The sequence below is a fragment of the Mastacembelus armatus genome, chromosome 7 (assembly GCF_900324485.2).
Source record: "Mastacembelus armatus chromosome 7, fMasArm1.2, whole genome shotgun sequence".
NCBI classification, from domain to species: domain Eukaryota; kingdom Metazoa; phylum Chordata; class Actinopteri; order Synbranchiformes; family Mastacembelidae; genus Mastacembelus; species Mastacembelus armatus.
The window spans coordinates 19,895,386-19,910,891 of record NC_046639.1 but is presented as its reverse complement, the minus strand read 5'-3'; the positions used below and the strand labels follow the sequence as shown (position 1 = coordinate 19,910,891).

Here is a 15,506-nt window from a genome sequence, read left to right as displayed (position 1 = left end):
CCATTTTTTTTGTGGTCTTGTTATTCTAAATGATGATGTACAAGTTAATGTTGGTCAGTATCCTCTCATGCATTTATATTTATGTCACTAGACAAAAACATTATCCACAGGTGGATCACTAATAAGATGTTGGCACAGTGTTGCAGGGCACCAGGCTGAATGTATGACTCACCATATGACACTAATAACTTTGGAAAACACCTGCAAAACCAAAACCCAGTTACTTTAGGAAGGTTTGGGACTTTCAAACAAAGATTAATCAGTTTTAGACTCCGCAGCATCAAGAGCATTTGTGTGAAGACGTTAGTATAATTTGAGAAGTTTGAAAAAGTGAATAAATTCATCTTATTATGAATTCAGTTTATTTCTTTTTCTTTTTTTTTTCTTCTAACATGGTCACGTTGGTCACGTCCATTTTCGCTATGAATTGTGGGTAATTTGGCGATAGTGAAGGCTGTATCTGAATCTTCTGCACCCCGTGTGAACTCTTTGGGGGGGATCCTTGTACTCTGCCCGAGGCCCCTTGTGGACTTGGACAAGTCCCCCCGAACCCTCATCACTGCCGGACCCGCCAGGGGACGCGCCCATTAGCTCTGGAAGCGGGGACGAATACGGACCTTGGGATTCAGCCGAACTTCGGTTTCACTTTTGCAGCTATGCCAGTCCGGTCGGTGGGTCTAGACACAGACTCGACAGACCGCGTTGAATCGTGCAGGAGGCGGCTCAGTGTGAGTTTGTGTGTCCGGGCGAAGTGAAGCCGCTTCGAGTGAACATTTCCAACGTGTTAGCGCTGCTAGCCCCCAGCTAACGTTAGCAAACATGCAGCCAGCTCAGTAACATTCCCGCCGCTGCCCCTCCGTTGTTCACCAGTTTGTGGAACATGAACCCAGCGATCAATAATCGATAACATTAACAAGAACAGGCAGAAAGCCGCACGGCACTGTGAAGCGGTAACGTGGTTTATTTCGGTTTAAACACCCTTCATGCTGCTGCATGTGTCTTATTTTGGCTTTGGTCTTTGTGCGGTTTCTAAGCTCAAACGTCTGTCTCTGAAGCAGGAGAGAGGTGAAGGTTCGAGGATGGATGGCGTCAGCTGGAGCACCACAAGGGCCCATGAGACGTTTGGCCGCTGCAGGTCTGCAGGAGACACCCTATCCAGACTGGCCAGCTTCATAGCACGGGCTGAGACCAAACAGCACACACGAAACCTGAGGCATCAGCAGTCCCACCTGCCCGTATATGTTTGTCACGAATGTGGTAAGGGCTTTCCTTATGCAACAGATCTGTTGCACCACCAAGAGCTAAAAAACGCGTTACCTAAGCCCCACCGCTGTTCCTCTTGTGGGCAGGAGTTCTCCCTGAGGTCGTCCCTGCACCTGCATAAGTGTGAATATGATTCCTCTAGGTGTGAGCTTTGTCACGGAGAGTCCCAGCTGGGTTCTCCGTGCCCTGCATGTACAACTCACACCTCAGATCCCAGCAGGCCACAGGACAAATCACTTCACCGTCAGTCTCACCTCCTGGACAATAGCCCTTATGCATGTGCCCCATGTGGCAGAGGTTTCAGCCAGAAGCAGGCTCTGCTGCACCATCAGCAGGCTGGTTGTAGTGAACCGCCATCCCCATCAGACGTTGTTGATGCAAGTCTTCCTGATGAGTCTCCTACAGTTTCCGAAGGCGACTCCACTCGTTCAGACTCTTCAGACACCCCAGGGCCCAGGAGCAGAGCTGTCAATATGTGCCAGTTCTGTTTGAGAACCTTCCGCACAGAGGCTGGACTGCAACGCCATAAACAGAGCAACCACACAGAGGAGCAGCTGTGGTCTCTGCAGGGACAGAAGACGAAAAGAGAATGTACTGTTGGAGAAACAAAGAAAGGGGGGAATCAGAAGGTGAGTGGCTGTCCAAATACAAAACCACAATCTAAAAAGAAGCTTTTGAGCTGTCGCTCCTGTGACATGGTTTTCAGGACCACTTCTAAGCTATATGTGCACAGAAAAGAGAAACACACCAGAGAAAAAAATATTCGCAGAGAACCAAGGCCGGTCATTAGCAAACGCAGGAGAGGAGGCTCATACCCATGTCAGATCTGCGGCAAAGTCTTTGTCCATCATTTGTCCCTTAGGGCACATTGCAGACACCACACAACCTCAAGTTTCACCACCACCAAAAACAAAACCCTTTCTTTAGGATATACCACCAAAGACTCCAAGTTATCAGAGTGCAGACCAAATAAAGCAAAAACCAGCCTAGCAGGTAATAAGACTGTTAGGGGTGGACTGCGGAGGCCCAGGAAAGTGTCTAAATTACAGACCAAGGCCCCTGATCCAGGGAAATGCAGAGAAGTGCCTGAAGTGAAAGAGATGGAAGAAGATGAAGAGGAGGAGAGAGAGTTTCCATGCCCATCCTGTGCAGAGGTTTTCTCTGTACAGGAACAGCTGAGGGAGCACATGGAGCTCCACCAGTCCTCCATGAAGAGGAGACAGTGCAGTGTGTGCACCAATGAAATGGACACCTGCAAATGGCCGGGCTCAAAGAGGCAGAGGCTGTACCACTGTGTGCCCTGCCAGCAGGGTTTCTCGGCACTGGACTCATTTCTAGAACACTGTCAGAAGCACCTGCGAATCAAGGTAGAAGAGGACAGCATTACAGAGACCAGCAAAACCTGAGATGCACAAGAATGTTAAAAGTAATTTGCCTTTTTCTCTCAAAAGGTAATTGAGTGGAGGGTGATGAAATTATTAACCAATGACCATTTGGAAACATTTTTTTTTTCTCTCTATTCTGTGGCTTTAATGTCATCCACACCAACATATCATGTTGTTAAAGGACCATACAAGGACTTTTGCATGTTTTTTTTTTACTGCCAAACAGTCCCATAGTTCTCTTCAGATTTTTCAAATGTTTTCTACATTCTGGAGGGACACTTCTTGTTTCATACAGTATTACATACTGTATTGTTACATGGCAGTGACCATTTTGTTATTTTTATATTATGATTATGATTTTAGATTAATGATGAATGTGGAAATGGAGCATTTTAGTACTCCATTTTAGTACTTTCAGGCTATGTTGTTGTGAAAACAGTAGCAAATGTGGCATTGCCAATAGGATTATATATGTATCCCACAAGCACTTGTGTGCTCCAATAGTTTTTTTTGTTTTGTGTTGTTTTTTTTGTTTTTTGTTTTTTTTTTTTCAAATTAAAAATGAAAGTCCTCTTTGTTACAACATTAAGATTAGCACATATTTCCCTAATCATTTATCCATCTTGTTAGATTACTAACCATTCTGTATGTTAAATTTTCATATTTAACACAGTGAAATATGCTGAAATCAGTTGCAGCCTTTTGATTAAAAACATGCAAAAATACCAGTATGCTTCTTTGGAAGAGTTTGCCAAACCTGTTCTTATTTTCCATTCACTGACTGGCCACTACTTTATACAGGTTAAGACTCATTTCCTAAAACAACATGATATGGTACATTCAAAGCACTGACTGATATCTGGTTTGGTAGTTTACAGTAGGCATCTGGAGTGCTTTAGCAAAGTCAGATTATGTTTGTCTTCTGCTGTATTTTAATCATTTCTCTTATAGTTCTGGCAGCAGTAGGTCCCCGGCTGGTCAGGACTCTGGGCGTTCACTTGCTGGTGAACATTTTGTGTGTTGGATCTGGGTGTTTGAATTTATAGCACTGCTTAGAGCATTGGTGGAGGTTTAGTGCTTTGGTCAAGACTGCAATATATCACCAAGGTTAGAATGTGTTTTTTGTCATAATCCATAGAATGAACATTGGTAGTTACACCTAATGCGATGCCTTTTATTACAGCCGATTTTTAATAGGCTTTACTCTGGTGATATCACCTCGCTATGCAAACAGACTGGTGGCAGCCCCTCGGTGAGTCTGTGATGCTTGATAACTGCTGTGGTGACTGAACAGGAATCAGTGTGATCTTTTTTTTTCTGCTACTGTTTTCAGAGTCCTACTGTGAAAATGTAGAAAATGACACAATAGGTTTTGTCTCTTCAACTTTTTTGAGTTTTTTTTTTGTAAACTACCTTATGGCTCTTTCTAGATGACACAATTAAAACTAATTAGTTCTCAGAGGATGTGTTTGTGTCCTTTCTACTGATTTTGTGAATACAGTCAAGTTTTCAATATCAGCAAACTTCATAAACATTAAATTCCAGGGCACTTTTACCTTCTGTACGAAACATTACCTTTTCTACAAAGTATACAGTCTTCACAGTCGAATACACTCCACATTTGTTAAGTGGACATACTTTCCAAAAAACAATGACAGACTCATGACAGAAGTGATAATACAACATCACACACTGTATTTAAAGTGTTTTGGTTCCATCTATCCATACCCCCTTATTCCTATTTAGGATCACAGGGATCTGCTGGAGCCTATCCCAGCTCTCTTTGGGTGCAAAGCAAGGGGACACCCTGGACAGGTCACCAGTCCATCACAGGGTCACATAGAGACAAACAACCTCACACACTCACACTCACTCCTATGGACAATTTAGAGTCACCAATCAACGTGACATACATGTTTTTGGACTGTGGGAGGAAACCGGAGAACACAAAGAAAACGCAAGCACAGGGAGAACACATACAAAAGTGATGTTGCAAATATAATCTGTTCAGAATTTTGGGTCATGATATTTTAAATTTAGAAGTATTCGCATGTGGAAGCTCCCTGTCCTCCTAAAATATCAATAAAAATAAGAAATCAAGACAGATAACTGTTTTATAAGAGATGTCTGGTCAGTTGATTTTTCGAAATTGGCTATGAAGATGACAGTGTCACTATTTCATCCAGCTTTATTTTATACTCCTCTTTTTTCTCCCTTTTTTGTGATTAGAAAACGTTTACCTCCTCCTGTCCTCAGAGCGGCGCTGTTCAAGTCCGTGCCGGAAGTCAGCCGGTGAACTTCCGGTCCCTCGGTGCACGTTTTCCTTCCGCGGTTTTGTGAACGAAAGTTATACGACAAACTGTGGGCTCGTAGAAAATAAAGACAAAATGAGCAAAGCACATCCACCCGAGCTGAAAAAGTAAGTTATTGAACTTGTTTGAATAAGCATGAGTATATTTTGGGTTTTAAATGAAGTCGTGTCTGCCTGGCGCCGTTGTTTGCAAGGGAAACAAGCTATCATTAGCTATCGTTAGCTGACCTGGCTGCTTTATGTGTCCTTTGTGTCTGTGAAACTGATTCACGTTATTTTTCTTCTCAGGTTCATGGACAAGAAGCTTTCGTGTAAGTCTAAATAAAAGCAGATATTCAAATTTTTAATTTGATTATTGTGTGGCTAGTCAACCTCGAAACATTAGCTTTATCTGCTTTGTTGAGCCAACTCCTTATCCACCAGTCTATCAGTTATTCTCTTATAAAATGAATCGTGAGACAATAGTAAAAAATCTAGAGGTTTTTATTTTGGTCCTAAACCCAATTAGGATTCATCTTAAAATCATAGGTGATAAAGCCAAATCCTCTCATCTGGGCAGATGGTATCAGAGCCAGGTGTTTGGTGTCTCAGCTTCATAAACACCAAATCAGAATAAAGATTGGCTGTAGCAGAACAAGTTGCACTATGAAGAATCAGCAGGTCTACCTAAAGCCCTCATTGGCCAACAGAGAGCATAGGCAGTGCACTCACACTGACATTGAAAGAATAAAACAACCCTGCTCTAAATATGAAAATCCCAAATATTAATCCCAGTTATCTCTGTCATTACTAATGACAACTCATAACTCAACATCATTTGAACCCCAGGTGGACCCTGCACTGAAACAGTGATCATAGCAAACAAGGCTCATTGGTTGTTCCTTTTGTCCTGTAGTGAAGTTAAATGGAGGCAGACACGTGCAGGGCATCCTGCGAGGGTTTGACCCTTTCATGAACCTGGTGGTGGATGACTGTCTGGAGATGGGCCCAGGAGGACAACAGAACACCATCGGCATGGTGGTCAGTACCTGTTTATCTTGGTGTCAGTTCTGACAACAAGCTCAGTAAAATACACAGGTTAATCTCCAATGATCAGTGTATAGACCATTCAGTTATTAAATACACACGTTAATTGACAGTAGGCTCAGTCAAGACAAATCTAGAATATTCCCAATTGTTTAATTGCAGGTTTTATTGTTTGATTTCTGGGAATGTGTCTTTTTGTAGGCCTTTTTCACACAAGGCATTTTAATTTGTGATAGGTGATATGAAAGTCAGCATTCATAACTTGCTGTGAGGATTGAAAGTACTGACACAAAGAAATCAGAGAGCTCATTTCTGACTATATTGAAATTTTTGTCCAATTTTACTCTACAATCTTTAGCAGGTTTGGTATGAATGCATTGAGTTAATTGCATGATCTCATTTCTCACAGGTCATCAGAGGAAACAGCATCATCATGTTGGAGGCATTGGAGAGAGTATGAGAGAGGAGGGAGTGGCAGCAGGAGAACAACATGATCCACCTTCTGTTTTTCACTTTAGTTATTGATTTTAAGAGGCAAAGTATAGCAGTATGTAAGAAGTCTGATTTGCATTGACAGTGGTGTTTTTGAATGTGTTTTCATTTGTTTCCATTTGTGAATAAATCTGTTTTTCTTTGTATTCTGCATTTTTGAATTTGCTGTATTGCCACCATATCACAGGGAAGTGTTGACAGCCTTATGGCTTTGTTTGGTAACAAGCAGATTAATGAACTAAATATGAGAATTCAGTCAAACGTTTCAGTGTAGGTCCTGTAATGATCTCATAGCAGGCATGCAGGACAGGTATGTATAAATGTAAAGCTTTCATTTTACTATTTTTTTTATATTTATACATATATAAGGTTTTATGCTGATACATGGTTTAGGCATTTAGCATGAAAAAGAGTAGAAGAAAATTCAATGGAGCTAATGTCTTTTGCTAATAGCCATTTTTAACAGAGCACTGGGTAAAATTATGTGCTCAGATTTAATAAGCACATAGTCGGTTATAAAGGGCAAGATAAAGTGTTTTTATAATACATTTGAATAAATACTGACAATTATATAGCCATGTAAAATAATCAAGTGTTTTTTAAACTTCACTTTTAGTTATGAAGTATTTCATCCTGCTTGTTTTCACACTTAAGAAAATAAGTTAATTGCAAATCACCTTTATAGAATTCCAGCAGCATTTGAATTTATTTGAAATTTTAATTTTTACATGTATTTTTTCAATATCTGCTTTTGTTTCATAATGCCACTTTTCAGCATATTTACTACCAATCAATACAAATGTGTTTGATTATTTTAGTTTCATGGTCATGTCTTTGTATATATTCAAATAATTCATTGCAGTGAGGATTAGTGGGAAAAGACTGTGAAGCTGGGGAACAGTAGGGGGCGCTATCGCGACGGTGCGCGTCATCTTCAAGTGAACTTTTATTTTGAAAGTCAATTGTCGTCACGGCGGACACGTTTCTTTACGTCCTATGTCGTCGCCGTTTGACGATATGTGGAAAGTAGCAATGTCGGAGGAGGTTGGGAAGGCGCTACAGTCGGTAGTGGAGCGGATGAATCAGGCGGCGGCACGGCGGCCCAAGGTAACTGCAGCCCGGGAGGCTCCGCTCAGGAGCACCGCTGCCGTCGCTCCGCACTCCGGCTCCTAAAAAGTGGTGCTGCGGACTCGTTATGTAAGGCTGCCAAACACCTCAACCTTTGGATGGGAGACAGTCGGGCTTGTGGCAGCACTTTCATAACACCATGCATGGTTTGATAGTGGTACCATAACGTGGGGGAGCAGGCTGACATGCTTCTGTACTGCATGGATCCGCATGTACGTTGCAGCGTAGAAATAACGCCTGGGACCTGCTTATGGCATTGGGGTTTGTAGGCTACTCATTTACACGACCACGCTTTCCAGCAGCCTCTCTGCACAACACATCTCTGTGGAGATGTGAGCAGGTCACTATCATGAAGTGTGTCCTAATAGAAGTAGCATCAAGGCTGATCAGTAGGTTGCAGTAATGCACATCACCCTCCTTTAGATCCAGCCTCAGGGGGCTTTTTAAGATAAATCTGAATCATTCGTAGACTGCATGATGTGTAGCAGCAGTTTCATGTTGTTTTACAGGAACCTGACTCACTGTTGTGCTTCTGCTTCACGCTGCGAGCTCCTCTGCTGATGCAGATGAAAAATGAGCCTGCTTTTTTTAAATTTTTTGTTGTCTGTCCTTGCTCAGACCCTGCCAGCTGTGCCGCCCCGCCTGGTCGCCGTCAGCAAGACAAAACCCCCAGAGATGGTTGTGGAGGCATACAAACAAGGGCAGCGTAACTTTGGAGAAAATTACGTGAGTGTGAAACTACTCTGTACTTTCCAGAATTATACAGCTGACAGATTGTTTCATAATCTTTTTATCTTTTACAAAAAGGGAAATAATATAAACATAATTTTTTTAAATCTCCCAACAGGTTAATGAACTTGTTGACAAAGCTTCGGATCCTGTGGTGGGTGTACATATTTAACATTTAGATACTTCCCCACTCCATCACAGATTTGTACAGTATTTCTGTCTCTGTCTGTCTCCTTGCAGATTTTAGAATCATGTCCTGAAATAAAGTGGCACTTCATTGGTCATCTGCAGAAAAACAATGTCAACAAACTTTTGGGTGAGTGAGTCTCCCTATGAGTCTGCATGTTAAAACACACACACATACACACACACACACCTTGCACTCTTTCTGTTCCCAGCTGTGCCAAACCTGTTCTTCGTGGAGACGGTCGACTCGGTGAAACTGGCTGACAGGGTGAACAGCTCGTGGCAGCGACTCAGAGGGGCGAGCATGCAGAGGTTAAAGGTCATGGTGCAGATCAACACGAGCGGAGAACACAGTTAGTGTCGACTTTTTGCTCTGATTTTTTGTGAGCGAATTACAAACATAGAGTCAGTGTGATAAGTGTTTGTTGTAGGTAAACACGGCCTGCCACCAGAGGAGACGGTGAACACAGTGAAACACATCGTCACCCAGTGCTCTGCCCTGCACTTCTCAGGACTCATGACCATCGGCCACTATGGCTATGACCTCACGCTGGGCCCCAACCCGGACTTTCAGGTACAACTGAACACAAAGACATTCTGATGACACACAGTTATACATGTCACCATCCCCCAGAGACCTCAGCTCTGTTCGACCACTGGTCAAACCTTTGGATGTCCCATAAAAATGAATGACAGGATGGAACTCTAGAAGCTCCTGGAGCAGGAAGACTGCACTGACCAGCACTGAACAGGTTAAAAATACTTGATTCAGACCATGCTACCAAAATTACTAAAACTTCTTCTTTTTATCATTTAAAGGTCTAGTTTATGAGGTAGATGCAAAAAAACTTCCACATACATTCATTTCTTGACTATTGTAATGCCATCCTCACAGGTCAGACTGGCCAGGCTACATCTAATTAAAAATGCTGCTGCCAAAAAGTGAATGAGAAAAAAATGATTTTAACATATTACACAGTATCGCAGATGTTTGCATAGACTGCCAGCTACTTTCAGAGCCAATTACATTTTACTGCTCATCTATAAACCTAAACGTACCCTGTCAGAACTCTTAGCCATTCAGTTTCAATGAATCCTTCTGTTTGGACTATAATCTCAGTGTGTCTGTTGTGCAGATGTTGCTGAGTCGGAGGCAGGAGGTGTGCAACATTCTGAATCTCCCCCTGGAGGAGGTCGAGCTCAGCATGGGGATGTCCACAGACTTTGAGCATGCGGTGAGTATCAATCAATATCAGTCTATACAAAAGCTTTCTATACGTTTCAAATGTTACTGCAGTAAAAGTCCAAAAGTATCATCATCCAAATGTACTTGAAGTATCCAAAGTAAAGTGGTCATTGTGCAGAATGGCCCATTTCACATGAATGTATCTGATATTATTGGATTCTAATTATTGATGCATTATTGTGTTCATCACTTTAATGTTGCAGCTAGTAAAGGTGAAGCTAATGTTAACTACCTTATATACTTCTAATTTGAAGTACTTTCCATACTGCTGGGTAGTTTGGGAATTTCAATAAGGTTTGATGATTAAACTGTATTTTGTTTGATTCATCTGATTCTAAAAAGGAACTAAAGTTATCAGATAAATGTAGAGCAGGAAAAAGTACAAGGTTTGACTGTGACATGTAGTGAAGTCTGAGGATGAAGTAGCACAACATTGAAATACTCGAGTAAAGTACTAATACCGCAAAGTAGTACTTTAGTGCAGTACTTGATTATTTTTAATTATACAGTACACAGGCTGCCTAATAAATGTTAAATGCTAATGTTAAATAAGTTTTTTCTGTGCGTGCGTGTGCGACCTCCCATTTCCCGAAGATCGAGGTGGGTGCCACCAATGTGCGAGTGGGTAGCATCATATTCGGCAACAGGGAGTACCCCAACAGTGCAGCAAACACTCCAATCCCCAGCCCAGCTCCTAGTCCGGCTCCCAGTCCAGCTCCCAGCCCAGAGAAAACATCCAAGATAGTGTCAGAGGAGGCAGCCAAGAAGATGCAGCACCTCACTGTGTCTGAGCACTGAGAGCGTTTCCTCCTGTCAAGTAACAACTCTTCACGTGCAAAATGAACAGAGCAGTGAAGTGAGTCAGTTCCTGCCTAATTTAGTCATTTTTTTAGTGCGTCTGTGCCCTTCTTGCTCTTATAAGCATCCAAAGTGGCAATCAGCACGGCACTATTATTTTTTTTTTTAATAGTGTGTTACTAACCTTTAGTGCTCTGACTTCCTCCTCATGGAAACTTCTAGGAGATTTACTGGATACGCAACAAAAGTACAACTAATAGAAAATGATTTCAATGAAGTTGTGAGGATTTCTTTGAATTTGTTGTGCTGTTGGGATTTTTTCTACCTTTCCAACACAAGACAGTGCTGAAATGTGCTTGACTGTCCCAGAGATCAGGAATTCCACACTGTACATTGGACTATCTTTTTGTTGCTGTACAGATGAAACAAAAGACTTGATTTAATAAATGATTTAACCCTTTATAATGACACATCGTATTGTGTTTGATATCGTTTCGTACAGTGTGCAAAACATGTCAGATCTCTATTCTTGATATTAACAAATCTAAATCGGAGGAAAGTGTTTTGTTTCGTGTAACGGTGTTGTGTCTGTGCTATCGTGCTGCGATGCTGAGACGAGAGCGAGCTAACCTATGCAAAGTGATGATTTTGTTTCGTCGTGTTTTAGACATTAATACTACGGCTGTGATGGGTTTCTCCAAATATGTTACAAGGTCAGTGTGTTTTTCTGTCTCCGTAAAAAAAAAATGCATTAATTGTAAGCAATTTTAAAAAAACAAACAAAAAAAACAACTTGTGGTTGGACGTGTGGTTGCTGTCCGAATGAGGCATTTCAGTATTGTTTGGTTTGGAAGCCAAAGCCAAGCAATAAATTGTGCTGTTGAAATGATTCACTATTTGCTGTGTTTTTTTCTTATAGTCTGGGCAGAGTTGCAAGAGCAGAGACGGACAGTAGTTTGACCAAAGGTTATTTATTAAGGACCCAGACCGGACCACAGTAAAAACTGGAAAACCTTTGAGTTTATTTAACAACTAAGAAACAAACTTAGTACCCCAACATGTTACATATTAGGAATTGGACTCAAACCTAAAATTAACCTTGTTAAAACTGGAACCCTCTACCTCACTAAATTCACTTACAATCATAAGCTCTTCCCCATTAGGAATCTGAATTAACACATTTTGCAAAAACTATTAAACTGTCCCAAAATAAGAGGAACCCAAAATATCTCTCAGAAATGACAGTAACTGTTCCTAAAACACAGGCTCAATAAATAAGTTCTGATGAAAAAAAAGCAAAAACAAAACAAGGACACAAAATATAAAGACATGAAGATCAATCAATCCATGTAAAAGACATAAGAAAATAAAGAGCACAATCAACAAGCTACCCCTGCAACACAAAGATGAGTATCACAAACTATCTACAGACTGAGCCCTGGTAAAATGTACAGGGAACTGATCTATGCACAGTCAGTAGAAGGATGGACTGTGATGCTGTTTTTTGACCTTCTAATGTCACATTTCTAAGCAGCATATGAACATTTAATAACTGGTTTATGTCATCCTCTAGTGTGGTTGTAATTGATATAAAGACATTTTAAGTGCTAATGTGTCTGTAAAGCTTTTGTGGAAATGACATGATGTATTTATAAGTGTTTATTATATTAGGTGATATGTGTGCATGTGTGGGATCATAGATCAGTAACATCCTCCATCCTGCTTACAACCATAATTTAGGATGTTATAAACCATTTAACAGTTTATGTACTGCTTATAAATGCTGAGATTAATTAAAGTGTTACAACATTGACACATGAGACATCAAGGCCAGCCTAATATTTGCATAAGTGTGACCATGTGTTGAATGGCTGAAAGCTTCTGTCTGAAAATAAAACTGCAATAACAACAGCAAATAATGGTCTACAAAAATAAGTGTTGGCTCTTGCTCGTAATGGTGTTAACATTTTCATAGTTACATGTCTGCTGCAGCAGTCATTCCCTCCTGTATGACCATTAAAAACAAACTCATTGTCTTTCTGCTTCATGATCTTTGTTGTCTAGTGTGGTCGAGAAAACACAACAAACACTATAAAACATTTAGAAAAAAGACGTTTCTCAGGATTGAAAATTGTTTGTCTGTGTGTTTACCATTTATGGCTGATATTAAGACGCGTTGCTCCGCTCAGTCTGCTTATCTTCCTATTGTTTCTTGATATCGCCATTGACATTACACCAGTTTCTTGGCTTCAAAGAAGCTTTTGAGGTGCTTCATCTGCCAAATTCCGGTGACGATGAGGATGAGCGTTTGCGCGATGGACCACCACAGCACACGTTGGTTGGTGCTCTCACTCGTCATGCGAAAACGCTCCTCACGATACTGTAAAAGAAAACACGGTAAGGTTACTCAAGCAGTGTCTTGACCTCACTGTGGCTTTGTGTGCTTGTATGTTTTTGTTTCACTGACCCTCTGGTAGTTTTGCTCCTTCTGGATTTGTTCGACCTGATCTAGAAGCTGTCGAACTCGCAGCTGCAGCTCAGTCAGTTTGTCCTTAGCTGCGATTTCAGGATAGTTGTTGGTATGTTCCCCAACCTGAATATCCAGGTGCACTCTCTGCAACGTTTGGAAACAAACAGTGTGAAATGTAAATGCTTGTTTAATATGGGCACTGAAAGTAATTATAATGGCCTGATTATTGTTGAAAACCTGATTTGAATTAGTCCACTGATTTTAGCAGTGCTGCACACCAAGGTGGAGCTAAAGTAAGCCCGGAAATGAACCTGATCAGGTTAGTTCACTGTGACGTCAGATGGCTGACTAATTAAACAAGGTTTCCTCAAAATAGCAGCAATGAAACATTTTTTACAATTAAAAAAAAAAGTTATTTTCTAAAGTCCTTAGTGATCAACATTTGTGTGCAACTTTTAAAAGAAAAATAACTAGTCTACTAATTAAAAATCAAACCAGTGACTACATTCATACCAGTTTTCCTCCTGCAAACAGAGCCATCTTGGTGGAGTTGGAGTGCAGACAGATCTGATGTTCTCCAGGTGTGTGGGAGGTGAAGGTGAACCGCCCATCTGACCCATACTGACGAGAAAGGATAATCTGGGAGAGAAAAGTCTTTTGGTTTGATTTCCATGTATGTGAGCATGTTGTACATTACCATCTTCTCTGTCCTTACCTTTGTATCTGGATCCTTGATCTCAACATGCATCCCAAGCCCAGGGGTGGATGGTAGGAAGGAACTGGTCTGTTTGTCCCACAGCTGAGTCCTGTACTTTCCTGCCGGACACAAGCCATCAAATCATGTAGTAATCATTTAAAGACCAGCACTGTTGTAACACCAGTACTACAGCAAAAGAAGCAAGTATTTAATCAGTATAAATACCAAGGGCATTCAAAATTATGTAACCTACACTGACAGAAATAAAAGAAAAAGACACAAAATGCCAAAAACATGAGTAAATGCTAAAGCTAAAACCAAAACAAACGAGCTGAAAGATGCTAAAAGGCTGACTAGACCTGAGAGGACCTGTTCATCACAAGTCATCATTTTCAAAATTTTTCATTAAGTTATGTATTTACATCAGCCCTCAAAGTATCGCTGCACACAGGAATCATATTTCTGAAAGCAGGGAAATACAAATGACTTAAATAAATCATTTCATTGGGTATCAGGATCTTTTCCCCCAAAACTGAATCCTCTTCTTCTTTTCCTTTCGGCTGCTCCCTTCAGGGGTGGGCCACAGCGAATCATCTGCCTCCATTTAACCCTATCCTCTGTATCCTTCATAGCCACACCAACTATCCTCATGTCCTCCTTCACTACATCTTCCCCCAAAACTAAATAGTTTGCCAAAAAAAAAAAAAAAAACATCATATGCTGAGTGCAGCGCCATCATTCCATGTTATCCATCCATGGAAGCACAATCATTCCAGGAGTTCTGTGTATTACTTGTATTTACATGATCACAATAGTGCTACACCATAAATATGGAGGATATCAACATATAAACATATGATTTATGTTTAACTTTATGGTGCAGTTCACAGAACAAACAGATTTGCAATAAATTTTGTTGCTCATCAAGTTATAAATATGATGCAGGAATACTATCAGGTGGGAAAATACTTATCTACTGTGAGTTTTAACACTATTTTTTATTACTTTAGCAACAAGTCAACAACTGTTAACAACAAAACTGATGTTTTCATTGATCACAGTCTCACACAATGGGATAAAAAATTATTAATTTTCAGTCTCCTAAATGTAAAAAAAAAAAAAAAAAAAAAAAAAAAAACTGTAATGCTGAGAATCTATGCATACTACAAATCCAGAATCCTCTTTATTGGCCAAGATTGTGCACACGAACAAGGAATTTGACTCAGGTTTACAAAGCTCTCTCCATGTAAGAATTAAATCAAGTTAAACTTTCTAATAGAGGAAGATGGGTGGTTTAAAATAAATAATTAAAAAAGGCTAGGAAAAGTGATACATGTACAATGTGTGAGGTATTGCATTAGGAGTGCAAGGATATAACTATGAAGGTAAAGATGCAGCAGCTAGTAAAGATGTGGAAAACCTCAGTGTTTGGTATCTTAGGGCTCATATTCAGTCCAGTCTGAACATTTTCCACATGGTCCTTCAAACTGCACAGTGCCTACACTGCAGCATCTTTGTTAGGGCCAGCTGTTAGCATGCGGCGCTAGGTGATGTCAAGCTAACGCCAACAACACGTACCGATGACCATCGTCTCGTCTGGAATCTCCTCGATGAAGCATTTTTTCTCCGTCTCTCCTATGTGGAAGTAGAGGCCGTCACCTGGATGGAGCCAAGCCAGAATGAAGAGCAGTGCAGCAGCAGCAGCAGGAGCAGGAGCAGGGAGCATCATGGAGCCTGCTTTACTTTGCGCACATCAGCGGAGGAAGCGCAGCCAC

At 40.9% G+C, this 15,506-nt stretch overlaps 4 protein-coding genes across 7 annotated transcripts; 3 read left to right on the top strand and 1 right to left on the bottom strand.

Moving 5' to 3' along the window:
* The first annotated feature begins 432 nt into the window (after window positions 1-432).
* Window positions 433-4,107, top strand: LOC113146014 (zinc finger protein 226). Of its 2 annotated transcripts, none has more exons than XM_026333205.1 (2): window positions 433-728; window positions 1,059-4,107. In XM_026333205.1, exons 1-2 carry the CDS (start codon window positions 657-659, stop codon window positions 2,667-2,669), a joined length of 1,683 nt encoding a protein of 560 aa, XP_026188990.1. In that variant the 5' UTR covers window positions 433-656; the 3' UTR covers window positions 2,670-4,107. The 2 variants fall into 2 exon arrangements, with proteins under 2 accessions (XP_026188990.1, XP_026188991.1); XM_026333206.1 differs by having other exon boundaries at window positions 433-950.
* Window positions 4,108-4,929: 822 nt separating this feature from the next.
* snrpg (small nuclear ribonucleoprotein polypeptide G) lies at window positions 4,930-6,623 on the top strand. Its single transcript, XM_026333204.1, has 4 exons — window positions 4,930-5,067; window positions 5,248-5,270; window positions 5,855-5,979; window positions 6,395-6,623. The coding sequence occupies exons 1-4, from the start codon at window positions 5,036-5,038 to the stop codon at window positions 6,443-6,445; spliced, it is 231 nt and encodes a 76-aa protein (XP_026188989.1). The 5' UTR covers window positions 4,930-5,035; the 3' UTR covers window positions 6,446-6,623.
* Window positions 6,624-7,427: 804 nt separating this feature from the next.
* Window positions 7,428-11,453, top strand: plpbp (pyridoxal phosphate binding protein). 3 transcript variants are annotated; one of them, XM_026333046.2, is made up of 8 exons: window positions 7,428-7,584; window positions 8,224-8,331; window positions 8,453-8,488; window positions 8,575-8,650; window positions 8,733-8,873; window positions 8,952-9,094; window positions 9,657-9,755; window positions 10,361-11,453. In XM_026333046.2, the coding sequence occupies exons 1-8, from the start codon at window positions 7,474-7,476 to the stop codon at window positions 10,562-10,564; spliced, it is 918 nt and encodes a 305-aa protein (XP_026188831.1). In that variant the 5' UTR covers window positions 7,428-7,473; the 3' UTR covers window positions 10,565-11,453. The 3 variants fall into 3 exon arrangements, with proteins under 3 accessions (XP_026188831.1, XP_026188832.1, XP_026188833.1); XM_026333047.2 differs by having other exon boundaries at window positions 7,459-7,674; XM_026333048.2 differs by lacking the exon at window positions 7,428-7,584 and adding an exon at window positions 7,686-7,866.
* A 111-nt stretch (window positions 11,454-11,564) lies between these two features.
* On the bottom strand, window positions 11,565-15,491 carry tmed4 (transmembrane p24 trafficking protein 4). The gene is made up of 5 exons (XM_026333050.1): window positions 15,310-15,491; window positions 13,750-13,850; window positions 13,548-13,673; window positions 13,032-13,178; window positions 11,565-12,944 (listed from the first exon to the last, which is right to left on the bottom strand). Exons 1-5 carry the CDS (start codon window positions 15,458-15,460, stop codon window positions 12,795-12,797), a joined length of 675 nt encoding a protein of 224 aa, XP_026188835.1. The 5' UTR covers window positions 15,461-15,491; the 3' UTR covers window positions 11,565-12,794.
* Between the last annotated feature and the right edge of the window lie 15 nt (window positions 15,492-15,506).

Coding starts and splice junctions, on each gene's coding strand:
- LOC113146014 (XM_026333205.1), top strand. CDS start 657: ATGCCAGTCCGGTCGGTGGGTCTAGACACAGACTCGACAGACCGCGTT. Junction 729..1,058: donor CGTGCAGGAGGCGGCTCAGT/GTGAGTTTGTGT, acceptor TCTCTGAAGCAG/GAGAGAGGTGAAGGTTCGAG.
- snrpg (XM_026333204.1), top strand. CDS start 5,036: ATGAGCAAAGCACATCCACCCGAGCTGAAAAA. Junction 5,068..5,247: donor CATCCACCCGAGCTGAAAAA/GTAAGTTATTGA, acceptor TTTTCTTCTCAG/GTTCATGGACAAGAAGCTTT. Junction 5,271..5,854: donor CATGGACAAGAAGCTTTCGT/GTAAGTCTAAAT, acceptor TTTGTCCTGTAG/TGAAGTTAAATGGAGGCAGA.
- plpbp (XM_026333046.2), top strand. CDS start 7,474: ATGTCGTCGCCGTTTGACGATATGTGGAAAGTAGCAATGTCGGAGGAG. Junction 8,332..8,452: donor GTAACTTTGGAGAAAATTAC/GTGAGTGTGAAA, acceptor ATCTCCCAACAG/GTTAATGAACTTGTTGACAA. Junction 8,874..8,951: donor CAACACGAGCGGAGAACACA/GTTAGTGTCGAC, acceptor TGTTTGTTGTAG/GTAAACACGGCCTGCCACCA.
- tmed4 (XM_026333050.1), bottom strand. CDS start 15,460: ATGATGCTCCCTGCTCCTGCTCCTGCTGCTGCTGCTGCACTGCTCTTC. Junction 13,674..13,749: donor TCAAGGATCCAGATACAAAG/GTAAGGACAGAG, acceptor TTTCTCTCCCAG/ATTATCCTTTCTCGTCAGTA. Junction 13,179..13,547: donor TGTTTGCAGGAGGAAAACTG/GTATGAATGTAG, acceptor CAAACGTTGCAG/AGAGTGCACCTGGATATTCA.